This window comes from Macaca fascicularis, chromosome 20, assembly GCF_037993035.2.
Source record: "Macaca fascicularis isolate 582-1 chromosome 20, T2T-MFA8v1.1".
Taxonomy (NCBI): Eukaryota; Metazoa; Chordata; class Mammalia; order Primates; family Cercopithecidae; genus Macaca; species Macaca fascicularis.
Window position 1 is genome coordinate 4,583,263 of NC_088394.1, and position 25,863 is coordinate 4,609,125.

Below are 25,863 nucleotides of genomic sequence, written 5' to 3' on the forward strand. Positions count from 1 at the left end.
TAACTAACATGGTGAAATCTCATTTCTACCAAAAATACAAAAAATTAGCCGGGTGCGGTGGCACGCACCTGTAATCCCAGCTACTCGGGAGGCTGAGGCAAAAGAATAGCTAGAACCCAGGAAGCAGAGGTGTCAGTGAGCAGAGATTGCGCCATTGCACTTCAGCTTGCACAACAAGTGCAACACTCTCTCTAAAAAAAAAACAAGTGGCCGGGCGCGGTGGCTCAAGCCTGTAATCCCAGCACTTTGGGAGGCCGAGACGGGCGGATCACGAGGTCAGGAGATCGAGACCATCCTGGCTAATATGGTGAAACCCCGTCTCTACTAAAAATACAAAAAACTAGCCGGGCGAGGTGGTGGGCGCCTGTAGTCCCAGCTACTCGGGAGGCTGAGGCAGGAGAATGGCGTAAACCCAGGAGGCGGAGCTTGCAGTGAGCTGAGATCCGGCCACTGCACTCCAGCCTGGGCGACAAAGTGAGACTCCGTCTCAAAAAAAAAACAAAAAAAACAAAAAAAACAAAAAAAAAAACAAAAGGACAGGGTAACAGTCCCTAGCCTTGGGAAGATGGTGTGATGCTGGTAACTGGGTACATGGCTTTTGTTGGAAGGCACTATAATGCTATCTGTCAAAAGCCTTAAAATATATGCAATGTATGTTTCTGAAGCAAGGATCATTTCACATGCAATTTGTAATGTGGAAGGAGGAGGTGGGTATGGTGTGAGAGCCATACTAGTTTAAACCTTAGTCTCCCCTTCGTGTTATTATTTTGAGCCACTGAGTAACGGCAGGTAAACACAAAGCTCACTGAGCCCACTTACCCCACTTATCATCTGCACTAGGTTTAGCCACAGGCTCTTTGCATGTGTTGCTTATTACGTAATTGGCAGCCTCAACCACTGTGTATACTCCACTGTCAAACTACCTGTTTTTTCCTCCCCTGAGATGGAGTCTCGCTCTGTCCCCCAGGCTGGAGTGCAGTGGCGCAATCTCGGCTCAGTGCAGGCTCCGCCTCCCCGGTTCACACCATTCTCCTGCCTCAGACTCCCGAGTAGCTGGGACTATAGGCGCCCACCACCTCACCCAGCTAATTTTTTGTATTTTTAGTACAGACGGGGTTTCACCACGTTAGCCAGGACGGTCTCGATCTCCTGACCTCGTGATCCAGCCGCCTCCGCCTCCCAAAGTGCTAGGATTACAGGTGTGAGCCACTGTGCCCAGCCATCAAACTACCTTTAAAAACAAACTCTTTACATTTACTCTGGTATTACTTAAATTTTTTTTATTATTTTTATTTTTTTTTGTGATGGAGTCTCGCTCTGTCGCCCAGGCTGGAGTGCAATGGCATGATCTCGGCTCACTGCAACCTCTGCCTCTGTGATTCAAGCAATTCTCCTGTCTCACCCTCCCAAGTAGCTGGGCTTACAGACGTGTGCCACCACACCTGACTACTTTTTGTATTTTTAGTAGAGATGGGGCTTCACTCTGTTAACCAGACTGGTCTCGAACTCCTGACTTCAAGTGATCTGCCCGCCTCGGCCTCCCAAAGTGCTGGGATTACAGGAGTGAGCCACAACGCCCAGCCCATTCCTTAATTTTCAAAAGAGTCTAACATGCATTTTTACTAGGATTGTTATTGCTACATAGGTTTTGGGTAATTTAGCCCCAATGCCATTTTTCCTATAGTGCCTGTATTGTATGCTAAGAACATAACAGAGATGTGCACACAGAATGTGAATAATAACATTTATCCTCACATTCCTCACAGAAAAATAAGTCATTTTTTACTGTGTGTCCAAGAGTAGGTTATCATGTCTTCAAAGGACCCTGTGTTCCAAACAGTGAGAGACTGACCAAGAAAGAACAAGGAAGGACAGTGTCGCCCCTCTGTGCCACCAGTGCCCCGATCCACAACGGGCTGGGATTCCCGCTGCTCATGCCTAACCTTCCACATCCCAACAGGGTCCAAACCCATGCTCCTTAGATGCTCCCCCACCCACCTGGAAACCCGTCTCCTCCACAACCTCCACCGAGAATCAGAAAACGACACCAAAGCGAACATCAGGCAGAACGAAGGCTGGCTCTGCAATAACCGCTTGCTCAGGTTCCCTCATAAGGACCTACAACAGTTGGGTATGCAAAGCTGTGGCACCATAAAACAAAGAAAATGTTCATTAACTGTACACAGCTGCCAACCTGGGAAGAAGTGATAATCACCTCTCAGGTGATAAACTGGTAAGAAACACAACGTAGCTATTTTCATAGACGAAACGTTTCTTGTGTTTTCTTCTTTTTGCTTTGTGTTTATTGATTTAAGATCTAAATACAGGCCGGGCACGGTGGCTCACGCTTATAATTCCAGCACTTTGGGAGGCTGAGGTGGGTGGATCATGAGATCAGGAGTTCAAGACCAGCCTAGCCAACATGGTGAAACCTTGTCTCCACTAAAAATACAAAAATTAGCCAGGTGCAGTGGCGGGTGCCTGTAATCCCAACTACTCAGAAGGCTGAGGCAGAAGAATAGCTTGAACCTGGGAGGCGGAGGTTGCAGTGAGCCAAGACAGCGCCACTGCAGTCTAGCCTGGGTGACAGATAGAGACTCTGTCTCAACAACAACAACACGAAACGAAACGAAACAAAACATCTAAATTCAATAGGGGAATAATCCAGAAGGATTTATAAGTAATCTTAAAGCTGTGATTTAAAGTAGAAAGCAAATGGCCAACGGAAGCAGGAGAGCCTGAGCCCAAGGCCAAGGCTCGGCGTAAGAAATGTGGCCAAGCGTGGCGGACCTGCCACTCCCTCCCCACTTTCTTTCTGGACCCACAGCCACAGACTTCGGAACCCAGCAGTCTACCTAGAAGGGGTGGGAGTTAGTTGTTACAGCACAAAGAAACCCTATAAAGTGGCCGGCAGAGGTGGCTCACACCTGTGATGCTAGCACTTTGGGAGGTCCAGGTGGGTGGATCTCCTGAGCTCAGGAGTTTGAGACCAGCCTCAGCAACACGGCAAAACCTGTCTCTACCAAAAAATACAAAATATTTGCTGTGTATGGTGGCACATGCCTGTGGTCCAAGCTACTCGGGAGGCTAAGGTGGGAGGATCGCTTGAGCCTGGGAGGAAGAGGTTGCAGTGAGCTGAGACTACACCACTGCACTCCAACTGGGGTGACAGTGAGACCCCATCTCAAAAAAAATACCCGACCAACCAAAGAAACAACAAAAAAGACAACCTGCAAGGTAGAGGGCACTGGATCTATTCCTATGGTCAAAGGGACAGGTGGACCAGACTAGGAGCCAAACGACCAAGTTCAACAGAATTACCAATTTACTAAAAACATAAAGTTTTTAGAATACTCTTCTTCAATACTGTTGATATATATATATTCTTCAAGAATACTTATGACATTGATAGGTTCTAAGGATTAGAGGAAAAAAGGAACACAAACAAAAATTTACACAATAATTTTTTGGTAACTTGGCAAATTAGTTACTGGACAGACTGTCTTTTTGGTGACTTGAACCTCAGGGCCATCTCCAAAGGTTGTGGAAAAGGTAAAAGGAAGTTAGGGTGATTTGGGCTGTGTAGAGACTGATGTAGTTCACACCACTCCAGAGGAAGTGAAGTATTATATTCGCATTACTGCCAGCTACGACTCACCTCACCCAGACCCATGACCTGTGCTGTTTACTGAGTTGTTGCTTCTTGCAGGACTATTGCGGTGTATTTACTTGATTCTTCTAGAAGTCACTTCATTTCTCAGAAATCCCTGCTATCCTTATTATACTTCCAGCAGGCAGGCAGAGGCTGCAATGCTGGTTGTTAGTAAGTATGCAGTACATCTTGTGTAGACAAAAAACAAAACAAAAAAACCTTCTGGGTGAGCCTCCACTTTACATGAGTATCTCTGAGATGATTTATGCTTACACCTAGGAGGTTTTGCTGAAGAAAGAGTTATGCTAGGCCGGGCGCGGTGGCTCAAGCCTGTAATCCCAGCACTTTGGGAGGCCGAGACGGGCGGATCACGAGGTCAGGAGATCGAGACCATCCTGGCTAACACGGTGAAACACCGTCTCTACTAAAAATACAAAAAAACTAGCCGGGCGAGGTGGCAGGCGCCTGTAGTCCCAGCTACTCGGGAGGCTGAGGCAGGAGAATGGTGTGAACCCGGGAGGCGGAGCTTGCAGTGAGCTGAGATCCGGCCACTGCACTCCAGCCTGGGCGACAGAGCGAGACTCCGTCTCAAAAAAAAAAAAAAAAAAAAAGAAAGGGTTATGCTAATCAGACTCTAGAAAAGATACTGCTGGTTAATGGGAAACCTTTACTGGAAAGAAAGTTAAACGACCTTGACTGAGCACCTGTAATATGTGGGGCTGCCCCGATACCAAAGGACTGGCTACTTTTTCTCAATTTCTAGTTTCTTGTTATTTGCAACACATCACATATCATTATTTTGTGCTTAAATTATGTTTCCCAGCTGATTCTTACTGCCAAAACCAATGGGGATAAGTTTGAACGGAACATTTATACTTAGTGGCATTTGAAGGCCCTGCATACATGTTTTCTCAGCGATCTTCAAGACACAGATGGAGGCAATACATGTAAACTCTTAAGAATACACAAACACTTAAATCACTAATAATTATGGACAACGGCTTACTTCCAAACCTTCCCCACGTTTTCCAATTCAGTTAGTGAAACACAATTCATAATCATGGTGTAATTTTTCTAGACACTGTTATGGTGAAGAGATGACAAGACTATTCACCCGCCGTCTCCACAGAACTCTATATGGACTCTCTTTAGTCCTAGGCTAGAAGGAGGTATTAGACAAGCAGTGATTTTACAATTTCTACTTGTGCAGTGAAAGGAGCTTGTGTATAATGTTAGGGAACACAGGCATCCATGCAAGGAAACCAAAACTGAGAGGAGCTCATCAAAGATGACAACAAAGACAGAGACTCCGGCGTTCATGAAGCTTAATCCTGTGCAGTCAGTTTAAGTCTTGCTCCCTCAATGATCACAATCTAGACACGGGACAGAAAACTATGAAAATTTGACAAACAAGGTTGGGGGGTGAAGGAAGATTAGTGAAGTATTCTGAAGTACTAACGTGGACATGAAGACCAACAAAGTAAGTCCACTCTACAGTGGGACAGCTGGTCACGACGCCAATGGCTCACGGTGTCAGTAGACAGTGGCTTTCATGGTCTTTATTCCAGATCAGAATCAGTGGAGCAGCTCATGTAAAACCACGAGTTCCAGCAAAACACCAAGAACCGCAAGCCCATGTGTTCAGGAATTATCTGAGTTATATCACAGGGAATTAGGTGGTATTAATTGGGAAACTGAGAAAGAATAAAGCTGAAGTTTCACAAGAGTGACTACCAAACACAGATTCTGCACCTTTGTCCTAAGAGATTGTGAATCGGGAGGACTGGGTGAGGCCCAGGGACTGCAAGTCACTCAGATGCAGGTGGGGCCATGGACAGGTGCTGAGACAGCAATGGAATGAACCCCTGGACACAGGGGGGCCTGGAGGGCATCCCAGCACATGGCTTGCCACTCAGGAGCTACCAGTGTCACTGCCGCAGCTGTGATATTCTGGCAGGACACAGAAGACCCCTCTCCCATCCTCCTGTCGACACAGTCTTCCAGTCACACCACCCTTCCGTTCAGAGATGTAGATCAGCAGCTGCTGTGGGCCCTGTCCACAACCTCAACTCCAAAATTCTGACACTCCATCACAACAAATAGTAATATCACTCTCATGAGCAATTTTAAATAAGCAGCACTCCTGATGAATCTCCTGCATCTCAACTTTAAGAATGGTGAAGTTAAAACAAAATTTAAAAAAAGGACGATTAAGTTTCCATAATGCAGTTCTTAAAAAAAAAAAAAAAATCACATTAAAAATAACTCTTGCAGGAGACCACGTGGGAGAACCTGAAGATGAGGCCCCTCTGGTCACTGAATGTTCTCAGTCCAAGACGTGTCCCACTTCTACACGGCGTTTTGTGAAAAATGTCAGAAAGCCCAATCCAAAGCTTAAGCAAGACGTCACCAAGAATCAGGTGGGTTCCGCTTTCAGAAGGACCGCCCTTGAACTTCTCCTCACTCAACTAAAGTGGCTTCTACTTCCTGCATCACAACCTTACCCTGTAAGCCGATGGCCCACCTTCCCTCCAAGGCCTCCTGAACTGGTTCCTGCTCAGCTCCCAACTTCCACTCACGCCGTGCTCCCTTCCCGCATGGTGGCCTTTCTGGACTTCTACCAGTTCCTACGCAAGCCAGTGCTCTCCCAGTACCATGGGGTCTCTATGGCTTCTCAACTTTCCATTCTTGCCTTTAAATCTCCTTCTTCAATGTGGCCTTCTCTGATGGCTCCATCTAAAGAGGTCCCTGTGTCAATCTGAACCGCTGACTGCTACTCAGACCTCTTGGAGCAGTTTGTAATGATATGTTTTCCATGGCCACTACACCCTCCATTTCATGAAACTGGAGTGAGCTCTGGGCACTCCCAGTTGCCTTCTGGGGAGCCAACTCCAGCACCTGAGCCCACAAAAGGCTTTCAACACATGTGACAAATTAATTGAATGATCATATCCTTCTCTTCCTCAATGCTACCCAGTGATGTTGAACTCCTATAGAAATTAGGAGGGGAGAGGAATAAGAGCTCCCTGGCCCAAGACCACGTGGCTGAATCACCCCAGGAAAGAGCTGCAGAGGGCACCAGGTGACTGGGCACCGGAGTCCTGACTGGGATTGTTTGGGACACCAAATTTAGTTGGGTACCCCTCAAAGCATGACAATAAATGCAAATATGTTCGACACCTCATATTTTTATTTTTTCACTAAATAGATCTAGATTTCTCTGGAAGTGTTTACCCTCAGTGTGCAAAAGTCTGTGGGTTTTGAGGCCAGATATCATTTTGAAAATTCAAAAAGACTACAACATGCATCTGAGGAACTGCAGACAAACTGTAAGCACGGGCTGGTGAAGCATTCCTGACAGGCTCAGGGCTACAAAAACATGACCTCAGAACATAAGTGAGGAGTTTTACGCTTTGCAAACAGGAAGCTACATAGCTTTGAATAACCCAAACCCCTCAGAGTCTCAACTTGCTCAGTTGTAAAATGGGACCTGCAATGATGTCTCTCAAGAGACTATTGCAGGAATAGGGTAAAAATTACCTAGAAAGATGTCGGGGAGACCATGTGTGCTGGTACCCCACTTTCCCACCAGTCCCCTCTAGTTCCTACCACTATGTGGAGCACTGAAGGCTGTTCCTGGGTCAGGCTGCCTCACAAAGGCACATGTGGGCACAGCCCCATCTGATCTGTGCCCTCCAGGGTCAGTGGTGTCAGTTTACCCCCAAGAGGCATCTATGGATCTGTCTCAAAGTCCACAGGGGTTCTTGTGAGACAGTGGCCACCAGGCAAGCAATGCAGTTTCCATGGATGAAAATGCTTTCTCAGTTTACCCTGAGAAGACCAGAGAGAGAGGCAGAAACAGAAGAGAGGGAGAGAGAAAGACAGGGGGTGGGGAGAGAAGGGGAAAGGGAGGGATGAAAGAAGGGAAAGGCGGGGCGGAGGGGAGAAAGAGAGACAGGCAGAGATGAAGAGAAGTGGTTCTACTTCTGTCAGATGTCTCGAAGACAGGCAAAAGGATGAGATGCTGTTGCTACTGCTTCTCCTAACCACTCTCCAGAGCAGTTTTTAACTGGGGGAGACTATGCCCTGGGGAACATATGTCGGTGCCTAGAGCCATTTTTGATTGTCATGACTTAGGGGAGAAGGTCATAAGCACCCAATGGGTAGGGACAGGGATGCTGCCCAACATCCTCTGGGGCACAACCGGTTCACAGCAGAGAACTGCCATCAGTGCAGAGGCAGAGGGGGGCCTGCCCCGGGCCAAAGGGCTCCAGCCCTCCTGCAGGTGAAGGGAATGAGTAGCCTCTTCGCATTCCCGGCCGAACCTGCCCTTGACAAGCATATCACATCTGCCAAGTTCAGCCCTCTGGAGCAGTAGTGGAGGCAGCAGAGGGGCCCAGAGCACAGATTCTGTCACTAAGTTGTGGATAAAGGAGAGGGGATGGGGAAGTGGGGCTGGAGAATATTTTAAAAGAGAAAAGCGACGAAAATGTTAGGTCAGGGTTTCCCTGACTGTAAAACACAGGAAGTCTTGCGAAAAGCAAATGCTTTCACTATGAAGCCAAATGTGCTCCTGGTTACTGAGCAGGCACAATCGATGACAGCCAACCCCACAGTCCACACTGCTGTCCTTTCAGTGAAGACTGGAAAAGTAAGCGCAGGAGAGAACAGGATTTGTGTGGAGACAGAGCCCAGCATTATGCAGGTCAATACTGTTCCCTGAACTTGAGGGGCTGACCTAGGGTCCTCTGGGCTCTGCTTCGGGTTCTGGACCTGTACTATCAGGAACAGGGCAATCCTGGTAACAAAAAGTTATTAGAAAGAAAGAAGCATATCAAGGAAAGTTACAAGGGGATTGTCAGAAGAAATAAAGAAGTCCTAAGAACTTCAGGTTGTTTTCATAGTTTTGAGAGCAAGTTTTGTTACTTATTTTCTTGCTCTGTCACCCAGGCTAGAGTGCAGTGGTGCGATCTCGGCTCACTACAACCTCCGCCTCCCGGGTTCAAGCAATTCTCCCACCTCAGCCTCCTGAGTAACTGGGATTACAGGTGTCCGCCACCACACCCGGCTAATTTTTGTATTTTTAGTAGAGACGGGGTTTCATCATCTTGGCCAGCCTGGTCTCGAACTCCTGACCTCGTGATCCACCCACCTCAGCTTCCCAAAGTGCTGGGATTACAGGTGTGAGCCACCATGCCCAGCCTCAACCCCCTTTTTAAATGGAGGTACCATACAGCAGGGAGCCAGCACCTGACAGGACACCCCATTATTCCCATTTCCTGATTTTATCAAACAAGAAGAGAAAGAGATCTGGCTCTCTCTGCTTCCCAATAGCCTCAAAACTTCTAAGCACTGTAAGCAATGTTAATTACTTAGTTTTGAGGAACGACCAAGGTTATATAAGATACATCAGAAGAAGCTGGATGAGGTGAAGGATATATAGGAATTCTCTGTACTATCTTTACAACAACAAATACTTCAAAATAAAAAGTATAAAAACCTGAAAGACAAAAAGCAACTTTTTCTGAACATAATCCTCTCACTTTCTTGTGATCTTTCCAAATCACTACGGCAGCTGGGAAGGCCAGGCTCCCAGCAACAAGCACACGGGGGAGAGACGGCTGCTTGTGGTCTTCACCCACCACCAAGGGCACACTAGACATGCAGCAGCTGGGGTGAGCAAGAGAGGCTGAACAAAATAATGCACTACCCCTCAGTGTTTTGAAATAAAAGAGATTCTATTATTTTGTGGCACAAAAGCAGATAGTTTCCCATTAATATCTTGATTCATCAGGTTGAGAAGTGATAAGGATAGTTCCTATTTCATAGATTTCCCACCTATAAAATCCCTTCAAACCTCAGGGAGGATGAAGACACGTGGAATCATCTATCGTGTTGGACATAATACACAAGTCATCAACAGAGTATTGTCCTTGGAAGATAAATGTCCTTCATCTGACGGTAATACAAATCAATGGGCTTCTACTGATACCATCAAGCCACTAACAAACAGGAAGTGTAAAAAAAGCCAGTCTCTCTGGTTCTCATGATTCTGGAGAGAAAGGTAAAGCATTTCGTGTACATGGATTTTCTCCATCAACAAAAGGAGCCTGGGAGGAGCGGCTGAATCATCCTCACCTATCTCTCCTGTTGCTAGCTCATCACAGAAAATGTTAAAACTCATTTAGAGAGCTACTCATGAGAAATCTGGGTTCTCTTCCTATCACCTACTGACACACTTTTAGTTACAGATTTTCACTGTGAGCATGATAAAAATCCATAGACCACAGCACCCACCGGAGAGCCACAGCACTGAGAGCCAAGGGTAACTTACCATATTTGGCACGTTGGTGACTGAAGTATTCTTGATGTCTGTAGGGAAGGTGGGTAAACTGTTGACCATGCTCTGTTTGCTGGCTAACTGGGGGTTCACTCCAGTGGCTCCCATTGGCTGCCCTCCAGCTTGACTAAAGGGCTGTCCAAATGGACTTGTGTTCCCAGTTATTCCCATCTGAAACAAAAAGAGGTAACATCAGCTGTGGTGATGCGGTCACATATAAAAGGAAGGGCCTGGGAAATGCTCACATGGTTTTCTATGAAATACTCATTGCAATGATAAATTCAAGGTTCATTTTCAGGTTCACACGCTCCAAGCAGAAGGCTCATGAAGCTGCTCCTAGCAGCCACTCTCTCCTCACCTTAAACTCCATCCCAGAAGAAGCCTAGCTGTTTCCCCCCACTCTCAGCCACTCTCCTCACTTAACCCCTCCGGCCCCAACAACGGCACCAACACCTGAAGAAAGTCATTTGGAAAACAAAACTTTCCAAAGTTGATAAAACAAAACTTTCCAAAGTTGATACCCAAGGGGAATTCTTTCAGTTTAATCCTTAATTACTCTATAAGTATCTAGTTTCTGTTAGGTTCCCCATCAGATTGGAACTAAGTTTCCATTAGTTCAAAACAGGGAGTGGAAATATTGCAATGAAATGATACAACACCTGGGATCTGCTTTAAAATACACTTGACCCATGAGCAACATGGGTCTGAACTGTGTGGGTCTACATATATGGACATAGTTTTCAATCTCTCCTGCTCCCCTTCAACCTCCTCAGCCTCTGCCACCCAAGAGATCAAGAACAGCCCCTCCTCATCCTCTTCAGCAATGTGAAGACCACGAGGATGAAGACCGTGGCGATGACCCACTTTCACTTGGTGAATGGTACACATTTTCTTTTCCTTAATGGCTTTTTCTTTCTTTCTTTTTTTAATCGAGACGGCGTCTCGCTCTGTCGCCTGTCGCCTAGGCTGGAGTGCAGTGGAGCGGTCTCGGTTCACTGCCAACCTCTGCCGCCTGGGTTCAAGCGAGTCTCTTGCCTCAGCCTCCTGAATAGCTGGGACTACAGTAACAACACGCCACCACGTCTGGCTAATTTTTTTGTATTTTTAGTAGAGACGCGGTTTTGTCATGTTGGCCAGGCTGTTCTCAAACTCCTGACCTCGGGTGATCTGCCCACCTTGGCCTCCCAAAGTGCTCGGATTACAGGCATGAGCCACCGCGCCCAGCCCCTTACAGTTTTCCTAATAACATTTTCTTTTCTCTAACTTACTTCACTGTAAAAATACAGTATATAAGACTTAAAACATGAAATCTGTGTTAAGCAACTGTGTATGCTATTGGTAAGGCTTCCGATCAACAGCAGGGGATTAGTAGTAGTCAAGCTTTTATGCCGTCAAAAGGTTATAAGCAGATTTTCGACTGGCAGGGTCAGCACCCTTAACCCCTGAGTTGCTCAAGGGTCATCGCTAATCCACTGGGCAGGAGGAGATGGTAGGAAAAGGGCACAGATGGAGAGAGTCTGGTAAGGTACTGATCATCACTAACCAAGCAGTAGGCGATGGGTACACAGAGGTTATAGTATCCTACCACTGTACGTGTGTAAAATTTATGTATTTATTTATTTTTTGAGAGTGTCTCACTCTGTCACCCAGGCTGGAGTGCAGCGCCATGATCTTGGCTCACTGAAACCTCCACCTCCCAGGTTCAAGCAATTCTCCTGCCTCAGCCTCCTGAGTAGCTGGGATTATGGGCTCGTGCCACCACACCTAGCTAATTTTTGTCTTTTTAGTAGAGACAAGGTTTCATCATGTTGGCCAGGTTGGTCTCGAACTCCTGACCTCAGGTGATGTGCCCACCTCGGCCTCCCAACATACTGGGATTACAGGTGTAAGCCACTGCACCTGGCCTAAAATTTTCCATAATAAAGTATTTTATAAAATTAAAGTGAACTGAAATCAAATATATAGTAGATAAAGGCAGGATAGGGAAAGAGGAACCCTCAGCTATGCTTCCGTGAGGGCCTGCAACCAACTGGGATTCCTTCTATCAACAGACGTGGGCCAAGTTCCCTGATGACCCCCAGTTCCAGCCTCCACAGGTCAATTCAGGAATTGCCATGGCAATACCCCAGTACCTACCTTTCTCCCTGTGCAGGAACAAAGGCTAATTAAGAAACCAGATGCTTGGGCTGCCTGTCTTTATTTTTTCGCAAAGCTCTAATATTCCACCTTCTGTCTATTGTGTGTTCTGCATTTCTGGTGCAGTGGTCAGTTTGATGGACTGGGAAAGGTCCCCACATACGGAAAACCTCCCAGGGGTGAGTTTCCAGTCAAGAAATCATTGCTCAGTTCTCTCCATCAGCCTCACCTGGTGACTGCCACGCCAGCATGTCCACTCTGGGTAACTTACATTCCTTCTATGGACTTCAATCTCCTCGCCTGTAAGATGAGTGTCTTCAACAAGATGGATCGCGTTATTTCTTTCAGCTCTAAAAGTCTAGGCTATAAACAAATCAACACTCAACACAACTGGCCCTTTCTGCTGAAATGCTCGTACAAAAACACAAATAAAAACTAAAGGAGTAAAACCAGAAAGTTCTAGCTCTATGCATTTCATACACAGGTGATTTCCTTCCACATGTAGTCCTCCTAGGTGACATTTCTCACCTTTTTGAAAGCAATCACATTCTAGGTGCTCTACTTAAGTGAACTGAGATGCTAATTCTTCACCAAATCCACAAACCAGACTCACTTTCGAGTTCAAGTGACTTAATCAAGGCAAGATGGTAGCTCAATAAATATTAAGCACATTTTTGATTTGTAAGAAGCTTCCTTCAACTGTCATCTGAAACTTAATTGAAGCAGGAATTTATATTTTCAGAAACTACTACACTAAATTAATTCCATGGGACAATTACTACTCTCAGAATTTGTCTTATTATGTATAATAAAACTGCTGAAACATTGTTCTCGGAAGCCTAGAATTTGAATACAAGAACACGAACAACAACAAAAAATACAGTGTTTCTTTTTTTTCCAGTTCCTAAATTTCTCACTTTGGACAAAATATGACAGAACACATATACTCATCTTCCCTCAATCAATTCATCCTCAAAGTCAACTGGTATTCACCAAGTGCCTGCTATGAGCCAAGCCCAGTTCTGAGGTTGTGTAGATGCATTTCCTACTTGTCACAGAGCTCGCACCTTGTGTCCACCAATTTGACAAACAACAACAAAAAAAAATCAACGTCTTTTGGAAGTTTCTAATTAATTAGGCCCAGCATTGACAAACCAAAGTGGGTGACAGCTGATGGGGTGGGGAAGGGGACAGGTAACCATCTTCTTTCCACACCAAATGCCTAGGTACCCTGGCTCCAGAGAAGAGGGGACAGTACCAAGAGGCCAGCGCACTCTGAAAGGTGTTCCATGGACCTCAAAGTTCACCTGACTTGCTTCACAAAGTTTATTTTCAAAACTTCCCAGATATTTTGACAATTTTCCTAAGATAGCCCTGCCAGGGTGAGTTTGAGGTGTATGTGTGTGATCAGGTGGGTAATACTTGCCTGGCCCGGGGCCCTTTTCTAACTGGTCATTGTTGTTTATTTTGTGTGTGTGTGTTTTTTTGTTTTTGAGACACAAGTCTCATTCTGTTGCCTAGGCTGGAGCGCAATGGCATGATTTCAGCCCACCGCAACCTCCGCCTCCCAGATTCAAGCAATTCTCGTGTCTCAGCCTCCTAAGTAGTTGGGTTTACAGGCAGGCGCCACCACATCCAGCAAATTTTTGTATGTTTTAGTAGAGACAGGGTTTTGCCATGTTGGTCACACTGGCCTCGAACTCCTGGCCTCAAGTGATCCATGCACCTCAAGCCTCCCCAAGTGTTGGGATTACAGGCATAAGCCACCACCCCCGGCCATAACTGGTCAATTTCAAAGGGCAACCCAGTATTTGGAAGCGCTCTGACAGATTTCATCAGGAAACGTGTCTGTACCTTTTCTTCTTGGCCATCAGATAAGACAGCCAAGGAAATAGTCTCACCAAGTTTTTACCTTGATTCTCACAAGGTAAAGAACATGGCAAGTCAAAGATCATGAACGGTATGTAAGGAACGTCCAGCCCAAAGGGATCTACATAATTCTCAAAAATAGGGGAAAAAATCCCGTCCTTAGCCTATGATAAAAACAAACAAAACCCAGGTTATATGCAGGAGGTTAGGATTCAAATCTCTGGCACCAGGGCCAGCCCCAGCCTCTCCTTATCAGAGCAAGTTACTAACCAGGCTAAAGAGGTCAGTTCTCCCACAGGGTATGACTGCTCATTGCCCAGGCAAGGCTACCTCCTGGTGCCAAACCATCTCCTGGCAGAACTCAAGAGCCATGAACTGGTCCTAGGCTGCAGTTATGAATAAAAACCATTTGCTTCTAGAGATTCTAGATTTCTGAATTCCTAGTCTATATCTATTCTCCATTAATCAAACTGAGCACTGTGGTCCCCAAGCCTAGGCTAACATATACTTTTTAGGACCAATGCCCAAAATGAAATACTAACATCAAGATGTCTAACTCTAATTAATGAAAATCTACATTTCTTTAAATGTCCCAACATGTACTTGATAATAATTTGGTAGGTCAGGTGCTCATGCCTGTAATTCCAGCACTTTGCCAGGTTTCCCATGAAAAAGCATTGTGACCAAGCGTATCAATCATTTAACTGTTTGAGAACCTACTTCTGTTTTCTATTACTACACTCAGAGAGTAAAAATATGTAACCCACAGTCCTTGTGTATAAGAAAAATATTGAAGCCAGATCCTGAGATGTCCCCAACTCCAACCACTGCCCCCAAGAAAGAATGGGGGTGAAACTGGATTAGCCTTAACATGACTGCAGCGTGAGCTCTGATAAGGAAATTCCTCTTTAAGCTCAGCTCAAAACCCAAGAACAATACAAAGGGGCACCCACAGCAAATTCTGGTGCTGAGCCCAGCCCATCCATCAAATCCTGCTGCTGTGGGCCTGAGCTGTGTGGCAAGTAGGTGAGTGACCATCATCAACAAAGAGGAGGGAAAAGGCAGAATGACTTTCCATCTACTCCAGCAGACACGGGTACCATGGAAAGTACAAAGTACCACACAGCTCTGGAGGATTATCTGTCACATAAATGCTTATAATAATCTATCCTGAACCTGTTTTGGTCACAAAACTAGGATAAAACTTCTCACCTTCCTGGAACATTCTCTGTATCCCCTGCAACATACCAGGGATGCAGCGGAAGGACCCAAATGAATGAACACGCCAAAGCACCACCATGCCACGCAGCCCCTAGGAGTAGAGCCAGGAAGGAGGTCAAAGAACCACGAGCAAGTGACCAAAGTCAAGGCACAAAGAGAGTCAGCACTGGCTGGAGGGGGCGTCAGAAGAGGCAGCAGGAACAGTCCCCTTTCTATCTTCAAAACTGCCAAACAAGGATCTCAGCTACTAGTTGGAGTGGACAGCTACCTTCCCATGCTGAAAAGTCAGGCAGAACGAGAACAGGCCCTCGGAGTTGGTTTTCGGAACGGTGAAACGTGTGTGTGTGATCACAGGAGATACACAAGTCTAGTCTGGCTATAAAATGGGCCCTCTGTGCTACATCTTTGGGCCAAGAAAACCCTGGCTTTGGTACAAGGCCCCACTCATGCTCTTACCCAGAGCTTTCCACTTGCACACAGAATTACTGACCCATCAGCCTCCATGGTCACTTCTGGCTGCCAACAGCCTCCTCTGTTTACCTCAGAATGTGGGACAAATACTATCATTTTCTACTTGTAATGATACGACAGCTATCAAAACATTCATAAGAAAACAAGTTCCAGGCTCAGAAAGACCAGAAAGATTCTCTCCACTCACTAGCCAGGAGAATTATCTCTACTACTCACCTAACTCCCCGTCTCTCAAGTGAGATCTAGTCTCGTAAAAAAGTTAGTAAACGGAAATCCAAGAAGTAATTAAGGGGTTTAAGGAGACAGAAAAGTCAGGTCAAGTCCTTCAATATCAGCAGAAAAACTCCTGATACTGAAAAGGGGTTTAGACTGAAAGGTTATAGAAGAAATCATCAAAATAGAAGTATCTCCACAGAACAGGTCTCTACAATAGTAGCAAGTCAGGCATCCATTTTCTTGCTCTTCTGTTGAACAAGGTCAGAGAAACACGTTCTTTGCAGTTAGGGCCAACACAGGTTATAGCTCCTCTCCTGCCATCCACAGACCAAACTCCACTGAGAGGAGGCAATGGGCCAGGCAGTCCATGGGGGTAGGGGAGGGAGCACTTGGGTGGGCACCAGTCCACAATTTTGTGTGATGTTCATTTTTGAGGGACACTCTAAGATCTCCTAAAGATTAAGAATACCTGTCCTGGCCGGGCGCGGTGGCTCAAGCCTGTAATCCCAGCACTTTGGGAGGCCGAGACGGGCGGATCACGAGGTCAGGAGATCGAGACCATCCTGGCGAACACGGTGAAACCCCGTCTCTACTAAAAAAAATACAAAAAAACTAGCCGGGCGAGGTGGCGGGCGCCTGTAGTCCCAGCTACTCGGGAGGCTGAGGCAGGAGAATGGCGTAAACCTGGGGGGCGGAGCTTGCAGTGAGCTGAGATCCGGCCACTGCACTCCAGCCCGGGCGACAGAGCCAGACTCCGTCTCAAGAAAAAAAAAAAAAAAAAAGAATACCTGTCCTTGGGGGAAGGAAACTTCCTTCACGTCCTTCATTTTCAGGGAAGGGCAAGCTGGTTCCTGATCTCACACAACCCCGTGCCGCGTATGGGAGCCTTTGCAAATAGCTCACTTCCAGAGACATCAACCACTCACAAAAACCACCACTCTGACAAACTCCCCCAGTTTTCATCTCCTAATGTCCTTTTGAAGCGCACACTCACAAGAAGGGATTGACCATAACCACTTATGAGTACGCCCCTGAGGGGGCCACCGTGTGACCAATGGGTGGTCGGGGAGGAGGATGGCCAGAAATGCACTGCAACGCAGAACTTGACCTAGAGTTGGCCAGGCCATCAGAAACTCTCAGTGCAGCAAGTGCCGAGTTTGATGTTTGGGTTTTCTTTTTTTTTTTTCTTTTGATAGAGTCTCACTCTGTCGCCCAGGCTGGAGTGTAGTGGCACCATCCCAGCTCACTGTAACCTCTGCCTCCCTGGTTCAAGTGATTCTCCCGTCTCAACGTCCTGAGTAGCTGGGACTACAGGCGCATGCCACCACGCCCGGCTAATTTTTGTATTTTTAGTAGTGATGGGGTTTCACCATGTTGGCCAGGCTGGTCTCGAACTCCTGACCTCAAGTTATCCACCCGCCTTGGACTCCCAAAGGGCTGGGATTACAGGCGTGAGCCACCGTGCCTGGACTTGAGGTGGTTCTGAGGAGCCCAATAAGTCCGTTTTTGCAGCAGCTGACTACTTCAGCAGTTTTCCTCATGCCTCAAGACACGCCTTAAGCCACACTACACAGCAGAGCACTCACAGGAAGTGGGCTTTGGCCACGGAGGTCACTGATGCTGGTCAGAAACACACAGAAAGGAACCAAAATATGATGTTCAGAAATAAGCTTTGCAAAGACAAGTGGAGAAGTAAGACTAGTTAAAATTTACCGCTTCATAGGTGATGAAAGGGTCCCCAGAAAAGCACAGGGACACACTAAATCAGCCTGAGAACTCAGCAGGCGCTCCCCACAGCCCCCACGGAGACTTCGCCCTTGCATGGGGACTCATCACCTCCCTGCTTAATGGAACTCTGTCTCCTTCAAGCTCACCAGCCTCATGCCAGTACCTGGGACAGAGACAGGAACTGTCTATGAAAACAGGGTGGCAAAGTGCGGCCCGCGGGCAGCCCAATGCCTCTTTACGAAAAAACAAAATTTTTCTTATTGGAACACAGCCACAAATACAATTTCATTCATAGAGACAGTATGCCATTGTGGTCAACTAGTGGGCTCTGGGGTATCTGAATGGTGGCTTCGCCACTTGCTAGGGATTTACTTATACCTCTCTGCACCCTAGTTTTATCATCTATAAAATGGAGATCACAGCACCTCCTCTAAGGGTTGTGTGAGAACTAAGTAAGTTCCTATATGCGAAGCACTAAGATGAGCAGCTGCCACAGTGAGTACCAGGGGTGAGGAGATGAGAGACAGCTTTGGGAGGAATCATTCTACACTACATATGATTTCTTTCCTGACCACGCTTAAGCAGTAATGAAATAAAGGAATGCTTTTCAGAGAACGTGTGATGGTGGAGAGTGGTTCCAACATATAAGGCGACAGGGACAGGCCAGCTGGGATTATTGGCATTTGATTATGAGACATTTTCAGAGAAACACTTGTGACAACAACAATCTTATGCATTTGCTATTTGCAGAAATACTCTGAAGAGGCTATTATTTTCCAATTGTCCTGATAAATCACAGGCGTTTCCAGTTTTCACTCTACATTGTTTTACAACTTTAAAAACAATAAACTCAGGGTGTTTATTTCAAACTTAAAGTAAATCATAAGCAATAATGACATATGATCAAAATACCCTAGCCTAACATTCTTGGGTTGAAATTTAAACCAAAATACAGAAGAACTGAACATGAAAGAACACTCCCATGAAAAAAGAAACTGATGCAACTACCAATCATAAGCCAGCCACGACACAGCAGCAAACTTCCATTTGATGCGGCTTCAGCCTAACCTGACATATTTTTCAAGCTGGAGTTTTTAGCATCTTTCTCCACAAGCTGGTACACACGTAAAACCACAAATTCATATAAGGTGTAAAAACACAACTCAGTTCAGCACACCAAGAGCAAAAGTTTGCTAAATAATTTAATAGCCAGAAATATTTATTGTTTTCAATGACATAAAGAACCAGAACTAACCCAGACTATGGCCAGATCATTTGTAAAGCCAAAAGCATTTTCTCTTGGCAACCTACCATTGTTGGAAGAAAGCCAAGAAAAGCAGTTTTCATGGAAAGACATGACTGCATTCAGTTGTCTGCTATCACCCGCTTGCTCCTGGAATCCTTCCAGTATATCAACTTGGCAAATACAGAGTAGGGAGAAATACACCACTGATTACAGTGCCATAGACAGCACTTGGCTGTCCAGGGTGCGCCTGGGACAGGAGAGCTCAGCTAAAGCACCTGGGCAGGTAAGCAGCCCACCCTCCCCCTCAATGGAACTCTTACGTGCTGCCAACTTTGAATGCATTCAAGAAAATGTGCAGCCCCCAGGTCTGAACATTTGCCCTGGAAGGATAACTCCTAATTGGAAGACTAGTAACAAAGTATTTAGCAACACTCAGTGTATTTCATTCGAATAATGTCTTTCCAGAAGCATTCCTCCTCTTCTTGGGTTAAGATCCTCCCAGGCATGAGGATCGCTTGAGGCCAGGAGTCTGAGACCAACCTGGGCAACAAAGCAAAACCCTCTTCTCTACAAAAAATAATTAGCCAGGTATGATGGCGTGTGCTTGTAGTCCCAGCTATTTGGGAGGGTGAGGTGGGAGGACTGCTTGAACCCAGGAGGTCGAGGATATAGTGATCCATAATTGAGCCACTGTGTACACAAACACACAGCCATGACCAGAATGTGACTTAGAAGAAGAGTGAAAATGCAGGCCTGTATCTTCACTGTTAGTCACCCAACTGCTCCAGAACTGCCAGCAGTCAAACTGGCACCCTAATACTATTGGTACACCTTGGCAGGTCTTTACAGTTAGAGATGCTGGCTCCCCAGGGTGCGGTCCACATTAATGCATAAGTAAAAACAATGGGTCAAAGTCACTGGAGAAACTATTTCTAATCCTGTTTCTGCCCCAATCAGCCATGTAACTGGGACAAACCTCTTGGTCCCTTAGCTTTCCTTATCTATAAAGCAGTAAGCATTTAGATCATCAGTAGGTGATCTTCAAAGCAAGAGACTGGAGCATGAGGGATGGACTTGAATGCATTTAGTTCCCAAGTTTCCAGGGCGAGGCACACTTCTAGTCAGACAGTGCCTATTTGAGCAGCAGACCTTTCCAGCAAGGAGACCACTAGGCAGCTATCACATCACAAACCGCCCCTAGCTCTCTTCAGCAGTGATGCTCTTATCTTTAGGACACTGGAAGTTGAAAAGGCTATGGCAACACACACACACACACACACACACACACACACACACACACACACACTTATCTAGGAATGCAAAGTGTGTTAAGGTCTTCCAGAAGGGAGATACTGTGCAGTGGTGACGCACACAGGGCCATGTTCTCCCAAGCCAAAGGTAAGAGACACAAGCCACAAGGAAATCAGACATGTGCTGTTAACAGGTGCCACCAACATTGACTGCTAAATGGAGTCTGAAGAGGGAGAGGGGTCCTGACTGGGAGGCCAGCAAGGGGGTCAAGAGCTGGGCCTACAAAGGCGAGCTAAATGGTAACGGCCACAGTCGATGGCGGCTATGCCCCTGCAACCTCGCCACGAACAAGAATGGGGTGAAACACCTCCGGGAGGGGCCTGGATAGCCACAAATCTTGCAGTTTCAAAGTTTATCTCTAATCAAATAATCTAAATGTCCACAAAAAAATGGTAAGTTGTGCAGCCATCTGGCTGGGGGTTAACTGACAGAGCTAACGTGTTAATTAAAATGAACACGGAAACTGGAAAGCTCAGGAGAGAGCTGGTTATTCATGCTGATGGTTAGTCACAAAAGGCAAGCACTGTCTCAGAAGAGCATCACTCATAACATCGACAGACAGGAACAAACACTGCTCTGATCTCTCTACTCAAATCCTGACAGACTCAAGTCAAGAGTGACTCCCACCTCTGGCCACTCCCATCCCCACACGCCTTTGCCTCACTGAGCCCACACGCGGCGACAGCACACCTAGGCTGAATCACACCTGGACAACTTGGAGACTACAACTGCCAAGCAGGCCAGTGACTCCTGTTGTAGAGTAACTCTCTAAGCAAAATGTGCCAGGTTTTTAGGGGAGAAAACACACTCCGTCCCCTCCTTGGACTGTCCCCAGTCTCTATGCCCAATCACTCCCTGTGCCTCAACAGTGTGCCCACTCATCACTAATATATACACTCCTGTTTGCCATTTACACAGGGCCACTCTAAGTTCCGGTTTCTTGTTTAAATGGGACAGCACACGGGAAAATGCTCTGAAAACCAAAAAGCACTGTGCAATCTTGAGGTGGCTTTAAGATCTCTTTCCAAAAATAGAGCACAGAAAATCTCTAACATGAGATAGGACTCTATAAAATGAACAGATTTTGTACAGTACTGAAAACAGGTATGCATCCTTACTACAATAATTTAAAATCAATAATTGCAAGACAATGTCTAAAGTTGGCATTTCTCAGTATTATCTATCTCTTGCTTTGTTCTAGGAAGGATTTCAGATGGCTTGTTTTCCATTTCATTCTTCATTACTTGGTAGAAAAACATGAAATGAATAATATGACTCACTGCTAAGGGCATTGAATTTTTATTTAGTAAATAAAAATGCAATCCCTGCAATCACACTACTTCAGACCATGTGCCATTTTCTGAAAGCCACAAACCACAGTACCACATTCTTATCCAAAAATATGTAATAATTATAAAGATGTATATCTATGGAAGTATGGCCTTGGAATTGCTATTAGTTGATAAGTATTTACACTTCCTGACAAGAAAATGTCACTGACATTCAGTTCCTAGCTCTAAGTGGAGGGCTCTGGACACTTGCCTCAGCAGAGCACTCAGAAAAGGGATTCAGTCCTCTTCGGACAACAAAAAAGAAAATGAGATCTACACACAGTTAGAAGGCATTTTTTATCAAATAATCAAAGATGATTAAAGATGCTTGGGGGAAGCCTAACTTATGAGTAACTTTGCCTTTATTTTAAAAATTACTAAGAGAAAATCTCTTGTTTCTGAGATTCAGCCACACCATTTGAACCTCTTATAAGAGACACAGTTTTCATTAAAATGTCATTGTGTATCTTCAAAAGCATAGAGAAAACTGTAATAGAAAAAACTACAAGGAAGAATTCATAATCATATGAACAGGTTAGAATAAATGAATCAAATCTATATGTATGAATTTTAATATTGTTCTTAAAAAAGCAAGATGAGGCTAGGTGTGGTGGCTTACGCCTGTAATCCTAGCACTTTGGGAGTCTGAGGCAGGTGAACTGCTTGAGCTCAGGAGTTTGAGAACGGCCTAGGCCACATGGCAAAACCCCATCTCTACAAAAAAAAAGAAAGCCGGGTGCAGTAGCATGCACCTGTAGTCCCTTGGGAGGCTGGGGTGGGAGGATTGCTTGTGCCCCAGAGGCAGAGGTTGCAGTGAGCCAAGATAACATCACTGCACTCCAGCCTGGGTGACAGAGCCAGACCCAGTCTCAGGATGGTGGGGGGCGGGGGGGGGGAAGCAAGATGAATACATATCACGTAAAAGACACTTTCATTTTTACTGTTAAAGTTGATTTCATTTAGTAAAAAACTATGAAGAGACAGATATCCCACATGGAAGAAGTCCAAATAAATTATGTAGACACTTTGCCTTAAAGAAGGTAGAGTATAAACCCCCTACCCTTAAACATAGTGACTCCTTCCAAAGAGGATGGCATGGAGGAAGGAAAAGGAGCATTATGGCGGAGAAAACTGAGAGGCACGATCTCAGCCAGGTGGCTATGGGCAGCATCAACCATAGTAGTAAGTCACCAAGACAGGATGTGCCCTTAAAGTGACGTGAAAATGGCCCTTGGCTGCTATGATCTTCCTTTCAAAAGCCCATAAGCCCAGTCTCACCATGAGAAAAACATCAGACAAATCTGTACAGAGCCGCATCCTATAACACACCTGACTGGTTCTCCTCAAAACTGTCAAGGTCATTAAAAACCAAGGAAAGTCTGAGAAAACGTCACAACCAAGAGGCGCCTAAGGAGACAGCATGATTAAAAGTAATGGGGTATCATGGATGGGATCCTAAAACAGAAGGACATTAGGGAAAATTTAAGGAAATCTGATTAAAGTGTGGACTTCAGTTAATCACAGGCATCAATATTGGTTCATTACTTCTGACAAACACAGGAAAGGTGAGACGCTAACAATAGGAAAGCGCGTGGGCAGTGGGGAGGAGATATAGAACCCTGTTGTACTCTCTTTCAATTTTTCTGTAAATCTAAAACTGCTCTCAACATAGAGTCTACTCAGTCAGTTGCACTACCTGTAGTTTCATCTACTCAGAAAGCTGAGGTTTGAGGATCGCTTGAATCCAGGAATTCAAGGCTATAGTACACTATAATCACGCCTGTGAACGGTCACTGCTTGGGCAACATAATAGGAAGACCCATCTCTCTAAAAAAAATTTAAGTCTACTTAAAAAATGAAAAGAAAAAAAAAAGACTATGAAGGAAATGTGATAAATATCAACAGGCATTAATTCTAACAAAAACACAGGTGTTGGTTATACTATCCTTTTTCTTGTGTTGAAAGATTTTTTTTTTTTTTTTTTTTTTTTGAGACGGAGTCTTGCTCTGTAGCCCGGGCTGGAGTGCAGTGGCCGGATCTCAGCTCACTGCAAGCTCCGCCTCCCGGGTTTAGGCCATTCTCCTGCCTCAGCCTCCGGAGTAGCTGGGACTACAGGCGCCCGCCACCTCGCCCGGCTAGTTTTTTGTATTTTTAGTAGAGACGGGGTTTCACGGTGTTAGCCAGGATGGTCTCGATCTCCTGACCTCGTGATCCGCCCGTCTCGGCCTCCCAAAGTGCTGGGATTATTGTGTTGAAAATTTTAAACACTCAGAACATAAAAATCAAACCTTTCTCTGCTACTGTAATTGAAGAAAAATATTTTTCAAAAAGTGATCTTGCTTACTTTTTATTTTATTGATTGATTGATTGAGACGGAGTCTCGCTCTGTTGCCCGGGCTGGAGTGCAGTGGCACAATCTCAGCTCACTGCAACCTCCCCCTGCCAGGTTCACGAGATTCTCCTGCCTCAGCCTCCCGAGTAGCTGGGACTACAGGCGCCTGCCATCACGCCCGGCTAATTTTTTGTATTTTTAGTAGAGATGGGGTTTCACCGTGTTAGCCAGGATGGTCTTGAACTCCTGACCTCATGATCCACCCACCTCGGCTTCCCAAAATGCTAGGATTACAGGTGTGAGCCACCATGCCCGGTTACTTTTTATTTTTTTAGAGACAGGGTCTTACACCGTCGCCCAAGCTGGAGTACAGTGGTGCAATCACGGCTCACTACAGCCCTGGCCTCCTGAGCTCAAGTGATCTTCGTACCTCAGCCTCCCGAGGAGCTGGGACTACAGGCACGTGCCATCACACCCAGCTAATTTTTAAAATGTTTTGTAGAGATGGAGTCTCACTGTGCTGCCCACACTGGTCTCAACTTCCTTGGCTCAAGCAATCCTCCTATCTCAACCTCCCAAAGTGTTGGAATTGCAGGTATGAGGCATTGCACCTTGCCAAGATCACTTTAAAAAATAATGTTTAAGAAAATTAATTATGCTGGCCTCTTGCACATAGGCCAAAGTACATTTTTCTAGCCAGAAAAGCTAACTTCTTTTTTTGGTTTGTTTTGTTTTTGAGACAGAGTCTCTCGCTCTGTCACCCAGGCTGGAGTACAATGGCACAACCTCAGCTCACCGCAACCTCTGCCTCCTGGGTTCAAGCTATTCTCCTGCCTCAGCCTCCTGAGTAGCTCAGATTACAGGCATGTGCCACCACACCCGGCTAATTTTTTATTTTTAGTAGAGATGAGGTTTCTCCATGTTGGTCAGGCTGGTCTCGAACTTGTGACCTCAGGTGATCCACTGCCTCAGCCTCTCAAAGTGCTGGGATTACAGGCGTGAGCCACCGCGCCTGGCCGAAGTTGACTTCTTTATGGGTCTTACAAAAATTGCTTGGCTGAATTAGTATTTCGGATTAAGAGCCATAGCCCCATAAGACCACAGGCAAAGTTTACAGCATACAAGAGTATGTTTCTAGAAACGAATAAGCGTACATTCTTTCATTTGACAAAAATAGTCCTGGGAAATTAGACTCATTCTCTAGGTTATCTTTCTATAAATTTTGAGTATGGGGGAAAACCTGATCCACATACAGAAAATAAGGTCTTATGTATCTCCCCACCATAGTTTGAATACAGCTATATTACAAACAAAATTATGTAGTAGAAAAAAAATACAGACTTGGAGTCAATCACAGGTGGATTTTAAGTAAAAGTCTACCACTTTCAAACATGTGTCATCTTGAATAATTTTCTGGATAGGCAGGAAAGTGGTTCAGAATATTTTACTCCTTGTTATAAAAGACATATGGCACCCACCTCACAGGATTATTAAAAATGAGATGAAGCAAGATCATGTTTGCAAAGCACCCAGCACAGTGCCCAATACAATAGGCATGTCCTTTTCTGCTCTTCCTCTTACTGTAATTCAGGAAGAATAAATATAGTAATTGTTATCCTTGCTCATACCGGGATCACACTGAAATTTTATGCTATAGTCATATATATAATTTTGAAAAATGAAAAAAAAAATACATGGTAATCAAAATAAAAACCCTTAGATATTTTAACTTGATGACAGATGGACAGCAAATTACTGTCTCTGGTAATTTGTATAAATGTAACTCTTTTTAAAATACAGCAAAAATATTTTGGAAAAGTTGATCCTTGAAGTTATGATTTGGACCCATTTACATTAAGAATGTTAGATGTGGCACTTCCCAAGTTTCTACACTGAACTTAATCCTCAGACGATTCAGAAGATGAGAGATAACGTTTAAAGTGTGAAATACACAGTCACTACGGGACAACCGTTATATACCATAATGTTATGTTCACACCATTAAAATGG

The 25,863-nt window shown here is 45.3% G+C and overlaps 1 protein-coding gene across 5 annotated transcripts in view; it reads right to left on the bottom strand.

Annotated features, from left to right (window-relative positions):
- Positions 1–25,863, bottom strand: part of CREBBP (CREB binding protein) — a 157,069-nt gene that overhangs the window by 80,391 nt on the left and 50,815 nt on the right. For 4 of the 5 annotated variants that reach the window (XM_005591098.4, XM_015442334.4, XM_005591099.5 and 1 more), the window contains exon 3: positions 9,987–10,163. The exons of the other annotated variant lie outside the window; for it this stretch is intronic. In XM_005591098.4, the coding sequence (XP_005591155.2) occupies positions 9,987–10,163 (177 nt within the window). The remainder of the gene's footprint in view (positions 1–9,986; positions 10,164–25,863) is intronic. 5 annotated transcript variants of the gene reach the window in all.